The following is a 13,729-nucleotide window of genomic DNA, read 5'->3' on the forward strand; positions in this document are numbered from 1 at the left end:
GGAATCCAACCTTTTTATCCACTTTAAAAACCTCCTGGATTTGAGCATAGTGCAACCAATCTCGCACCTTGTTTTTCAATTTTTCCAAGCTCAGCAACCTCCAATTGTCTCCAATTTTTTCAATTATTTCCCAATATTTAGGCCAGTAGGCTTCCATGTTAAGTCTCTTACGTGCCTTGGCCTCCACCGGTGAGAGCCACCTCGGAGTCTTACTCTCCAATAAGTCCTTATATTTTGTCCAGACCATCAAAGGCCCATAATGCATTTAAAAACCATGCAATTAGGAAATCGTTGTATAATGTTTGTATAAAATATAAAGAACTCTTAGAAAGAAAGACGCCCAGATGGCTTTCACCAATGAAGGCAAAGGCCCAGAAAAAACTAAATATGGACACCAAATGGTTGAGATATTATGATTTATTAATAGAAGAAGGAGGAGGTTACAAATTAAAACCATTTGATCAAGTTAAAGATAAGCTAAACTTGGTTACATTACCACCAGATCAATGAATTGTATAAATTGGATAAGAAAAATGGTTTTGCTTATGAAAAATCTAAGTTGGAGACCGAGTTGTTGGATACTAAAGATAAAAATTTATCTAAAATGTACAAGCTATTGTTGGAGTGGCACACAAAAGATGAACAAGTTAAATCTGTGGTGATAGATTGGGCAAGAGATGAAGAAAATAATATAATGTTTGAGGACTGGGAAAGATTGTGGAAGAAAGGGGTCAAGTTCACCGCATGTACTCTGTTAAAGGAAAATATAATGAAAATGATGTATAGATGGTATTTGACTCCTGTAAAATTAGCAAAGATATATCATAATTGTGACAATATATGTTGGAAATGTAAAGAAAAGGAAGGAACCTTTTATCATATGTGGTGGACCTGTCCCAAGGTGAAAGACTTCTGGGAAAAGATTTATAATGAATTGAAAAAAATGTTGAAATATACATTTATAAAGAAACCAGAGACCTTTCTTCTTGGAATAACAGGTTTGGAATTGCCCAAGAAAGATGTTAAATTATTTTTGTATGCCACAACTGCTGCTCGTATTTTGTTAGCTAAAAAGTGGAAAACCCAAGAATTACCAATGATAGAAGAATGGCAGATGAAGATGATGGATTTTTTGGAGCTAGCCAACCTAACCGGAAGAGTCTGCGACCAGAAGGAGGAGGAGTATCAGGAAGAGTGGATTTAATTTAATGATTATATAGTTAAATTTGTTAAGTTAAATTAACTGAAAACAGCTTGCAGATACTTGATTGGCTTAGGATTTTATTTATGTTAAGTGATGAATTAATATGTTTAATTCCATAAGGTGAGGATTTAAGGATGTTAATGTTGAAGTTAAATTTCATAAGAATTGGGATTTGGAAAACCGTTAAAAGGACATGCAATGAAATTCAACCAAGGGGAAGCGAGGAAGTCACTTAACAAAGTTAATAAGTGTAATTTTCAATAAGGCTATGATTTATGTTTGTTGTGTTTGTTTGTTTATAATATTGTGAAAACCAATAAAAAAAAAATAGAAAAAAAGGAAAACGCCCTGGGGATGCCTGCAAGCCCCCATATCTCCGAGCATCCTCCGATGTGTGCAGCACTGGAAAAGGCATCTCCCTTCATCTCCAGGGAACTCAGCGACATATACCAGCTGGCATATGCACACTAATCTTCTGGCATAACACAGCAACAAGCGTGGGACATTGTAGATCTAAGCTACTATTTATTTACACTCTATATACAGACTACAGCATAATGGTGTCCGTTCTTTTCCGAGAGAACAGAAGAAGTGAAAGTACAGTCCAAAGTACATACAACGAAAGAGAGATAAGGCTGTCTTCCGTTCCCATAGTCTTCTCAGACAGGCATGTGATTTACAACAATCTCAAATGCAGCGACGGTGGAGTGAAATGCTAACACAGCCACCCGCTCAATCACCTTGCCCAAGAATGGAAGTTTTGAGACTGGGCAATAGTTGGCCATATGGGCTGGGTCCAAAGATGCTTTTTTAAGAAGCGGTTTAATAATTGCCTCTTTCAGTGGGTCTGGGAAGGCTCCCTCACAGAGGAAAGCATTCACCACCCATCTCCCAGCCCAGCACTTCCCGGCTTGCTTTTATGAGCCAGGATGGGCTGTTAAGGAGACAGGTGGTTGGTTTCACTTGTCTAAGCAGCCTGTCCACATCCTCGGAGGTAACAGATTGGACTTGATCCCACGCAACTTGACTAGACAGGACTCTAGCACTCTCCCGCCCCGGCCCTGCTGCCATGGTGGAGTCTACCTCTTCCCAAATCTGAGTGACTTTATCTTTCCTGGTGTCCCCTTTAATCCCTCTTCAAAGAATAAAGACACAAGAGTCTTTCTGAGTAAAGTAACAAAATGTTTACTCACATTTCAGTTCATTTGATCCCTGAAAGGCAGGCTTTACTTGGTAGTTACACAATAAAGAGTCTGAGTTCATCTCATATGGAGACTGAACTCATGTGCTGCTGGCTGAGAGCCAGCAGACAGCAAAATTACATTAAGACAACAAAATGGATGGAGGAGAGCAGCATGGCAGCAAAAGATAAACAAGAGAATAGAAAGCAAGTGAAGCAAGACAAACAAGACTGAGAAAATGGCTGCATGACTCGGCACTTTTATGGAGTCAGCCAGAGCGATGCCCATCTCCTAGGTCACATGCAGGGGAGGGATGCTCCACACCAGTGGAAAAGGACGTTACCCTGACTGGATGTCCCCCTGCCTGTGCCCACGCTAGGGAAATAAGGAATGTTGCATTTGACTGCACCAATGGATTACATCCCACAGGGATATTGTGCTGAGCTATCAGTATACAGATGCTTTACCGACTACCATCAACAAATAAGGAAGATCCCTGCCCCAGGGAACCAACAATGTACCATACATTTTAGCAACAGGGAAACAACAGAGGGAAGATTTTATTTTATTAAATAATAAGTTCAGGGAAGTGAGAGATAAGGCTAACAAGGGGTGACTACGCACAAGCGTAGTCTCATTTGCTTGGGATGTACTTCAGCAGCATGCAAGGCCTCACAAGTGACATCACTTTGGGAGGAAGACAGGGGGGATACTTACAGTGCTTTTGTACACCAGGAATGAGAAACCCATGGTCCTCCAGATGATGCTGGACGGTATCCCGCATCATCGCTGCCAACAGGCCATACTGCCTGGGACTGATGGGAGCTGAAGTCCAGCAGCATCTGGAGGGCCTATTGCACACTGAATGCAGTATTTCAACAACTTAATCATGATTCAATTGAGAGTAAAGTTCACCTCCAGTAACTTGACTGACACTCTGCTGAATCAAGAGGCCCAGTTAAAGGGATTTTAATGCCATTCAAGGCTTGTGAAATTCTTACCTATTTTCTCCAAATTCTTTCTCCAGCTGGTTCAGGATCCTTCTTTTCTGAGCACTGCATGGGGTGATGATCCCAATGTTGCGAAAGCTGATGTCTCTCTTTTTGCTCTTAATTAACTTCATTAATTCTATTACCAGCTTAACTTCCTGGAGATTAATGAAGGAACTGAACAAGAAAGAAATAGAAGGGGAGGGAGAAAGGGATGAGCTGAAGGCCTTGTATTTGGATGTGTGCCTCATTTTAAAAGTTATCACAGATTCTCTCTCTTAGGGTTCCTTTGGGACATACACTCAAAGAACTGCAGAGTTGGAAGGGACCCCAAGGGTAATCTAGTCCAACCCCCCCTGCAATGCAGGAATTCCAACTAAAGCACTCATGACAGATGGCCATCCAACCTCTGCTTAAAATCCTGCAAGGAAGGAGAGTCCACAGTCACCTGAGGGACTCCATTTCACTGTCAAGCAGCTCTTACTGTCAGAAAGTTCTTCCAGGTATATAGTTGGAGTCTCCTTTATTGTAACCTGAAGCCATTGGTTTGAGTCCTAGCCTCCAGAGAAGGAGAAAACAAGCTTGCTCCATCCTCCATGTGACAGCCCTTGAAATATTTGAAGATGACGGTCATATCTCCTCTCAGTCTCCTCTTTACCAGGCTAAACATACCAAATTCCCTCAATAGTTCCTCATAAAACTTGGTGTCCAGACCCTTGATCATCTTGGTCACTCTGCTCTGCACATGTTCCAGCTTGTCATCACCCTTCTTAAATTGTGGTGCCCAGTACGAGACATCGTATTCCAGGTGTGGTCTGACCAAGGCAGAATAGAGTGGTACTATTACTTTCCTTGATCTGGACACTAGACTTCTGTTGATGCAGTTTAGAAGATCATTATATTTTTTTTGCTGCTGCATCACACTGCTGACTCATGTTAAGCTTGTGATCTACTAAGACACATACTACTAACAATGCCTTGTTAGTAATATGAGATGGTGTCCCCCATCTTATATTTGTGCCCTGAACAGTGCTAGATGACCTCAAAGATTGCTTCAATCTTAGCTTTTTAAAAAACACTTAAGTGTGCCCACCCACCAACAGCTAAGGAGAACATGGCCACAAAAGCTGCCACATGCTCTTATTGTGGTGGAAAGTGGGAAAACACCAGATCATGATTGCTGCAGCCTTCCCATTGGGACATCTGGTTGCTCACTGTGAGGACAGGATGTGGGATTTGATGGGATTCTGGCCTGATCCAGCAAGCAAGCTCTTCTTATGTTCTTGATCAAATCAATCTGTGGCAGGTAAGTTACCCACAGATCAGATCGTGAAGCTGAGGCTCCAATACTTTGGCCACCTCATAAGAAGAGAGGACTCCCTGGAAAAGACCCTGATGTTGGGAAAGATGGAGGGCACAAGGAGAAGGGGACGACAGAGGATGAGATGGTTGGACAGTGTTCTCGAAGCTACCAGCACGAGTTTGACCAAACTGCGGGAGGCAGTGGAAGACAGGAGTGCCTGGCGTGCTCTGGTCCATGGGGTCACAAAGAGTCGGACACGACTAAACAACAACAACAACAACAAGTTACCCAAATTGTCCACCAAGCCAGAGTTCCACACCACACAGCAGACCTTTCAAATGTAGCAGGGATGACACCATATACCTGTAGTCCAGCAACAATCTGGGTTTATAACAGCACCTCTGGGAGGGAAACAGGTTTCCCCATTCCTGTCCTACAATAGAGTTCAGGACTAAATCGGGGTGGTGCACCTTTTGTTGGGACTCCCAACTCTCATAGCTCAGGGTGGGGATGGTAAGAGATTGCAGACCAGCCATGAGCTCCTTACTCCAGGATGAGAGAGGGACCCTTGGGGTGGGGGGCTAAGCAGGGCTCTTTAGCTTTTTCTGAGGGCTGGATTAGATGGCCAGTGTGTGGCAGCTGTGAAAATGCTATGCTAGGGAACATTAGGAAAGGAATGAAAAATAAAACTGCCAACATCACAATGCAGTTACACAAATCTACAGTGAGACTGCATTTGGAATACTATGTAGAGTTTTGGTCGCCTCCTCAAAAAGGAAAAGGTTCAGGAAAAGGGCAGCCCAAATGATGAGGGGGATGGAGTGACTCCCCTATGAGGAAAGGTGGCAGCATTTGGGACTTTTTACTTTAGAAAACAGGTGACATGATAGAAGTGTATGAAATTACACATTGTGTTTTAAGTTTTCATTGTTTTTATCTGTTAAGTTGCTTTGAGATTTGTTTGTGTAAAAAGCAGCTAACAAATGTAATTAATAAAAAACAGTGCTGGCTTTATGTGGGATTTTAAATTTTGTTTCTTTATTTTACTCCTGCTAGCCACTTTGAAAAGTGTGACTACAAATTCACAAAGCAAATAAATGAAAAACTTACTTGCTCTCCTGTTCTTCCTGGCCATCCAAAACATCAAAGAGGAGGTACGGTAGGAAGGGCCATTCCAAAGAGAATCGGCTCTCTTCTGTCCATCTATAATGCAATGAGAAATCATAATAGCTTTTAAAAAGCAGTGTGCTGAGGTCTATTTGCTCAATTCTTCACTGCAGGAGGAAACACTATCCGTCACATAATCATTCACATGATGTTCCCCACATAGAGAAAACTAGCATGTCAGGGAGGTGGTGTGGGGGATGACAGAAACTGTTCTCCCTGATGTCATCGTTTTCTACATGAAGGGGAATATTCAAACAGCATGACAAACATATTCAGTGAATAGCAGTGGAAGGGCAAAAAATCCAGAGGCTTATACAGAAAAATCCAGAGGCTTATACAACCTCTTACAATAGCAGAAATGCAAGTACGTTTAGAAAATAATCAAATTTCATGCCTGTTAGGATATCAGCCGAGATCATTTCTTACAAATACACAGATTAAAAATGAAGCTACAAGTAAACTAACAGAATATGAAAATATAGTAATAAGAGATAGCATTTCCCTTTTATACAAAACACTTATTGAGAACCAATTTTGCCCCCAACAAAATCTAAAAAGCTGGAGGGAATTAAATTGGGATATAAACACTGAAGAGGTTAAACAGAACAATTTATGGACAAAAGCACCATATAAATTTCTGTCAGCAACTATTAGGGAACGTTCACTAAAAATTGTACATGGATGGAATTTAACACCATCTTTTTTAATATACAGTATATTAAAAAAGAAAGAACAAGAAAGTGGTTAGAATGGAAGAAAAAAATTAAAGTATCAAATTAGGTTGCTGGAAAGAGTCAGGTTTGAGGCCTATGATCATGCACAGAATTTTCATTCAACTAAGTACTCACCAGTAGTGTCAGAGCAAGTACATTCATTCACACAAACACACCAGATATGATGAGCTAAAGCAGGACCCTCCAGGTGTTGCTGGAATACAACCCCCACCATCCCTGACCACCAGCCAAAATTCCAGGGTAATATGGAACCGATGTCCACACTTAGGTCACCTTTTCATGAAATGCCTGTTGCCTTGAGGCAAGGTAAAAAAATTAGTAAGATGTCTACACACCGGTCAGTTTTCAGGGCATGGTCGTAGATGTAATTGGAAGGGAAGAGGCAGATCTCTGGGTGCATCCTGTACTGAGTCCTCAAGCACAGGACTGGAAGCCTGTCACTGTGTTTTTCTTGGATTTGCCCATTCAGGTGTCTGCAGAGTCGGCCCATCAGAGACTGCCTGTAGCCGTAATCCTCAGCTTTCTGCCAAAGCAAGGGAGGGGAGGAGGAGTAAAACTTTCAGGGAATGGGTTAAGCACAGGCAGCAACAATTAAAGAACAAGAGATGAGAAGTAGAAGCATGCATATGTACTCTGTACTTGGTCTGGGCCCCTTTTGCATCAATTACTGCCTCAATGCGGCGTGGAATGGATGCTATCAGCCTGTGGCACTGCTGAGGTGTTATGGAAGACCAGGATGCTTCAACTTCCGGGTTGGCGCCTCCGGCAATGGCTGAGCTCCTCCGATCGGGAGGAACTTACTCCGTGAAAAACAGGGTCTGACCGCCACGGCGAAGGCGGAGACCCATTGAAATCACAGGTGGAAGAAACCTGTGAATCTGGGATTCGGCTGGCACCTTTTGCGCCTCCCCTACTCGCAGGGAAACCCTGTTTAGGGGATCCGAAGCGACGTGGGGTGAGCGGCGCGGTGCTTTGAATAGACCGCTTCTTTCACGGAGTGAAGCCGCATTGCTGTTGCTGGAGAGCGCTGACTTTTTCCTGTGGACAATTGGATTTTAAACAACTACCCGTGAGTAGAACGAAAAATTGGATTTTTAAGTATCTTAATTTGGCGCCGAAGCGGGAAGGTCATAAACAGGAAGTCCGCCTTCCGCTTTTGTAAATAGACTGAAGCAAAGACGTTACAAGCTAAAGCCTTTGAAAGCCTTTGATAAAAGATTAAATTTCCATCGGTTAAAAATACAGAACCCCCCTTGGAGGCAGGTGAAGAGGGGGGAAGCTTCGAATTTTGAACCTAGTAAGCCTGCAGGAGTGAGGGGAAAATCAAATCACCTCAGCTCTGAAACTGGGAACGGGTTGCCAGATGACGTTTGGGGAAAGTTCGTTGACAGAACGGATTTGACAGCTAGTTGAAATAAGAGCAAGATACTGTTTCCATTGTCCTCTTCTGCATTCAAAATGGAGGAAAAGTACTTCCGGAGGCGGCGCGAACGGCAATGGCTGCCCTCTTCTAACCGCGAAGAGGGAGCTCCGTGGAAATGGGTCGTCCGCTACGGCGAAGCGGAGACCCGCATCGGAAAACCACAGGCAGTAGAAGCCTGTGGCCGTGGGACTCAGCGGGCACCTTTAGCGCCCCCCGAAACTGGATAGGAACCCCGTAAGGGGCTCCGGAAGGTGACGGGGTTGGCGCGGTGCTGAGAGTCGATCGCTCTTTCCCTGGAGTGAAGCCGCAAAGCTGTTGCCGGTGAGCGCTGACCTTTTTTCTGGGACAATTTGGCTAAGAAACGACCACCGTGAGTAGGTGAAGCTTAAGAAATTTATATCTTTAAAAAACAAGCTTAATTTGGACACTGAAACGGGAGATGCAACCAGGAAGTCCGTCTCCCAGCTCTGTTTAAAGTTCAAAGCAACGACGATTAGTTTGCTTTTGCCTAGAACTACGCTTTAAAAGATTACCTTCTGAACATCAGACATAGAATCTCACCTTATTTTAAGGTGGAAGAGGAAGAATTTGGCTTTCCCTCTTCCCGTGTGGATTTATAAATATTTTAATTGACTGAACCCCTGGAGATCGGGCTGCCAGGCTACTAGAGCTGTCAGGCTGCAGGAACTGTCAAACTGTAACTCGCGCTTTTTGGAGACATTGTAACTTTCTATGATTAACTCTGCAAAGTAGAGGACCTGTTAGGTCTGCTGGACATTTGCAACTGTTATAAACTTGAAGGGACATTTTGTAAATTCGAGACTGTATAAATTGTGACTTTTGAGATAAACATTGTGTCCCTCTAGTGGAAGATTGAAGTGGTGTAAAGACTGGGGGTATTTTTCCATCTTTGGACTTGGGGATTTCCATGGGAACTGCAAACCGTGTGACTGACCTTGACACATAGACAGCAGTGGAATGAGAGGGAGGACAAGATCAAGCAAAGCCAAAACACAACAGACTAGCATAATCTCACAGCTGCGCAGGTCATCTGTTCCTGCTATTCCTGTGGCACAAGAGGAAGATTTAGAACAAACAAGGCCTGAAGGAATGGCCGCAGGAGGAGACTTTACTACAGTGCTAGATAAAATTTTTGAAAAATTAGAAGGCCTAAGTAAGCAAGTGGCGGACCAATCATCTAAACTTGACCAAAACACAGCTAGTGTCAACAATTTGACTCAGCAAGTTAGGTCAAATGCAGAATCTATTGGAATGTTATTGGAAGCCACTACAGTAAACCGTCAAACAGCTGAGGAGGCCAAACAGAAAGTAGAGGCCGTGCAAGAGGAAATTAAACCCATGCGCAAACAGATTGGCGAACACCAGGCATATCTGTCTATGATTGAACTAAAATCTAGGGAAAATAATTTGAGATTGAGGTCAGTCCCAGAAAAGGAGGACTTAATTGAGTTTCTGACAAAAGAGTTTTCAAAATTTTGGCCTTTGGAAGAGGATAAAGACTTTAAAATTATAAGTGCATTCAGACTTGGAAAGGGAGGGAGGAAGGTCAGGTCAAGAGATTGCCTGATCTCCCTTAGAACGAAAGAAGAAAGAAACAAGATTCTGGGTGCACATTTTCAAAAGACTCTTGAGATCCGAGACTTTAGAGTGGAAATTTACAAGGATATCCCGAAACATCTTCTGGAGCTCAGATCCAACTACGGAGATTTGGTAAAACTACTGAGAAGCAACGGAATCATCTTTAGATGGGAGTTCCCCCAGGGACTATCTTTTAACTTTAGAGGGAAAAAAGTTAAAATTAAAACAGTTGAAGACAAGGAAAATTTTTTGAGTGACTACGGAAAAGACCTTCAGAAAGGGACTGAAAAAGAACCAGGAGCCTCAGGATTTGATCCCTTGAGTCCATTACTTACACCTTTGGGTCTCGACGTGCAGGAGAAAGTGACACCACCGCCAAAAGGAGAAGAACTTTTGGGAGCAGTAGGAGGAAAATAGATATACTGCAACATGACTCTGCAACTATTAAGTTGGAACATTCATGGCTGTAACTCCCCCCAGAAGAGGAAGAAGATCTTTCACATATTAAAAAAGGAACAATTGGACTTAATTTGTTTACAGGAAACGCATGTGATTAGGCTCCATCGGAAGGTTTTAACCAACAAGAGGTTAGGCCAAGAATTTATTTCATCTGACAGAGTGAAAAAGAGAGGAGTTGTTATCTACGCAAAAGAGAGCCTATCACCAAAATTCCTTTTTAAAGATGAGCAAGGAAGAATTGTGGCAATTGAAATTAAATACAAGGAGAAAAATTTTTGATTTTAGGAATTTATGCACCAAATGAGGGGAAGTCGGAATTTTACAAGAAGTTGCATGAGACAATGTTGGATTATATGGACTACAACAACATTATCATGATGGGCGATATGAATGGGGTGGTATCCACAAATATGGACAAGGCACAAAGACAAAACATGACAAAAGATGGCAGACTACCTAAAACTTTTTTTGACCTAACTGACAATATGGACTTGATTGACATTTGGAGAACAAAAAATCCCTTAGGGAGAGAAGGGACTTTCTTCTCTGAAGCCAAAATGACCTGGACTAGAATTGACCAAATATGGATAACTAGAGGACTGGCACCAAAGACTAGAAAGGTGGAAATCTGCCCCAAAACTTGCTCCGACCATAACGCCGTGAAGATGGAAATGAAACTAACATTAACTGGTTCCTTCAGATGGAAGATGAATGACACCTTATTAAGAGATCAAGAGATTGTTAAGAAGGCCCAAAAGACCTTGAGAGACTACTTTGAAGTAAATTTGAAAACTACAGTTGAAAAAAGAGTAATCTGGGATGCAAGTAAAGTGGTCATGAGGGGGTTTCTGATACAACAGAATGCTATAAAAAAGAGAACCCAAAATGAGAAAAAAGACAAAATTTTGGAGAAAATAAAAGAAGGAGAGAAAAAATTAAGATCGAAACCAAAGTCACAGGAGATTCTGAGAGAAATTAAATTATATCAAGTACAATATCTGAAACTGATAAATCAGGAAACTGAGTGGAAAATTAAACAAATGAGACAAAAGACTTTTGAATCAGCAAATAAATGTGGGAAACTGCTAGCGTGGCAGTTGAAAAAAAGACAGAAACTGAACACAGTTACAAATCTCGAGGTGGAAGGAAAAAACATCCAGAATCCTGTGGCGATCAGAAAGTGCTTCCAGAGATACTTCAAAAAACTCTATACCCAGGGGCCACAGAATGAGACTAAGATAGATCAATTCTTAAGAATTAATGGATTACAAAAAATATCTCAAGAAAATAAGACAACATTGAACTATAAAATAACAGAACAGGAAATTGAAGGTGCCATTCAAAACATGCAACTAGGCAAATCTCCAGGACCGGACGGATTAACCTCCAAGTATTACAAGACTTTGAAAGACTATTTAATTCAACCATTAAAGGAGGTGTGCAACGAGATTCTGGAGGGAAAGAAGGCGCCGGAGTCGTGGAAAGAAGCTTTCATGACACTAATACCAAAATCTGAATTTGAAAAGACACAACTTAAGAACTACCGTCCCATATCCCTTTTAAATGTGGATTACAAAATCTTTGCAGATATTTTAGCTAACAGATTAAAAAAAGTTTTAAATGAAGTGATACATAAAGATCAGGCAGGCTTTCTTCCAGGCAGACATCTTTCTGATAATACAAGGAACATTATTGACATTTTGGAGTTATTGCAAACGAATATTAATACAAAAGCAGTTTTAATTTTTATTGACGTGGAGAAGGCCTTTGACAATATTTCCTGGAATTTTATGAAGGAAAATCTTAAGGGAATGGGAGTGGGACGGGGGTTTGAAAATGGTATAGAAGCAATTTATTCAGAACAAAAAGCAAAATTGATAGTTAATAATGTGGTGTCAGAAGAGTTCAGAATAGAAAAAGGAACACGACAGGGATGCCCTATCTCTCCATTGTTATTTATTTCGGTTCTGGAGGTGCTTTTGAACATGATTAGAAGGGACCAGCTGATCCAAGGAATTAGGGTCGGAGCTAAACAATATAAACTTAAGGCTTTCGCAGATGACTTGGTGTTGACATTACAGGAGCCAGAATCTAGTACGAAAAGGGTGTTAGAATTGATTCAATAATTTGTTAGGCCGAATTGCTGCTATTAAGATGAATGTATTGCCAAAAATGTTGTTTTTGTTTCAAACACTACAGATTGTGGACAAGACGGAGTGCTTCCGGAAGTGGCAGAGAGATATCTCTAAATTTGTCTGGCAGGGCAAAAAGCCCAGAATTAAGTTTAAGATATTAACTGATGCGAAAGAAAGAGGGGGCTTTGCCCTGCCAGACCTAAAGCTGTACTATGAAGCCGCAGCTTTCTGCTGGCTAAAAGACTGGCTACTTCTGGAGGACACTGATGTACTGGACCTGGAAGGCTTTAACAATGCTTTTGGTTGGCATGCATACTTATGGTATGACAAGGTTAAGATCAATAAGGCCTTTAAGAACCATATTGTCAGGAAAGCAGTATTTAATGTCTGGACAAAATACAAAGACTTATTGGAAAACAAAACTCCAAGGTGGCTTTCACCTCTGGAAGCTAAGGCCCGAAAAAGACCCAATATGGAGGCCAAATGGCCAAAATATTGGGAAATATTAGAAAAAGATGGAGACAATTGGAAATTGCAGAGTTTGGAGAAAATGAAGGATAAAGTGCGAGACTGGTTACATTATGCTCAGATTAAAGAAGTCTTTAAAAACGACAAAAAGTTAGGGTTCCAGGTGGAGAAATCGAAGTTGGAAACAGAATTGTTAGAACCAAAGACTAAGGTACTATCAAGAATGTATAACTTGCTGTTAAAATGGAATACACAAGACGAAATGGTTAAATCGGCTATGATAAAGTGGGCACAGGACATTGGGCATAACATTATGTTTGAGGACTGGGAAAGGTTGTGGACCACTGGGCTGAACTTCACTGCATGTAATGCTCTGAAGGAAAATGTAATGAAAATGATATATAGATGGTACATGACCCCAGTTAAACTTGCCAAAATATACCATTTGTCTGAAAATAAATGTTGGAAATGTAAAGAAAGTGAAGGAACATTCTTTCACCTCTGGTGGACTTGCCCTAAAGTGAAGGCCTTCTGGGAAATGATATATAATGAGTTGAAAAAGGTATTTAAGTATACCTTCACTAAGAAACCAGAGGCCTTCCTTCTGGGTATTGTCGGTCAGAAGGTGCTAAAGAAGGACCGAACATTTTTTATGTATGCAACAACGGCAGCAAGGATACTCATCGCTAAGAACTGGAAAACGCAAGATCTACCCACACTGGAAGAATGGCAGATGCAGCTGATGGACTATATGCAACTGGCCGAGATGACTGGCAGAATCCGAGACTTGGGAGAGGAGAGGGTTGAAGAAGATTGGAAGAAATTTAAGATGTATTTGCAAAAATACTGTAATTTGGTTGAATGTTAAGAAGGATGCTAGATCATAAATAATTGAGCACCACTAAACTAGACGGAATTGGGATGACAAGTGAGAAATGTAAACCTTCTGGAGAACTATTAGATTATATTTAAATGAACGGGGCATAAGAACGTAAACAAGATGATAAATTGCTGGTAAAAATTTACAATGATGTAAGTGGGAGCGGGAGACGCGTGGGAGTCCAGAG

At 41.5% G+C, this 13,729-nt stretch overlaps 1 protein-coding gene across 1 annotated transcript in view; it reads right to left on the reverse strand.

Annotated features, from left to right (window-relative positions):
• The window catches only part of LOC309333183 (putative helicase senataxin), a gene marked incomplete at its 5' end in the record, with an annotated part of 68,712 nt that overhangs the window by 21,689 nt on the left and 33,294 nt on the right, over positions 1-13,729 (reverse strand). Inside the window, 3 exons of the mRNA XM_081846583.1 lie at positions 3,387-3,551; positions 5,788-5,880; positions 6,914-7,101. Coding sequence (XP_081702709.1) covers positions 3,387-3,551; positions 5,788-5,880; positions 6,914-7,101 — 446 coding nt within the window. The remainder of the gene's footprint in view (positions 1-3,386; positions 3,552-5,787; positions 5,881-6,913; positions 7,102-13,729) is intronic.

This window comes from Podarcis erhardii, assembly GCF_964252035.2.
Source record: "Podarcis erhardii genome assembly, chromosome: W".
NCBI classification, from domain to species: Eukaryota; Metazoa; Chordata; class Lepidosauria; order Squamata; family Lacertidae; genus Podarcis; species Podarcis erhardii.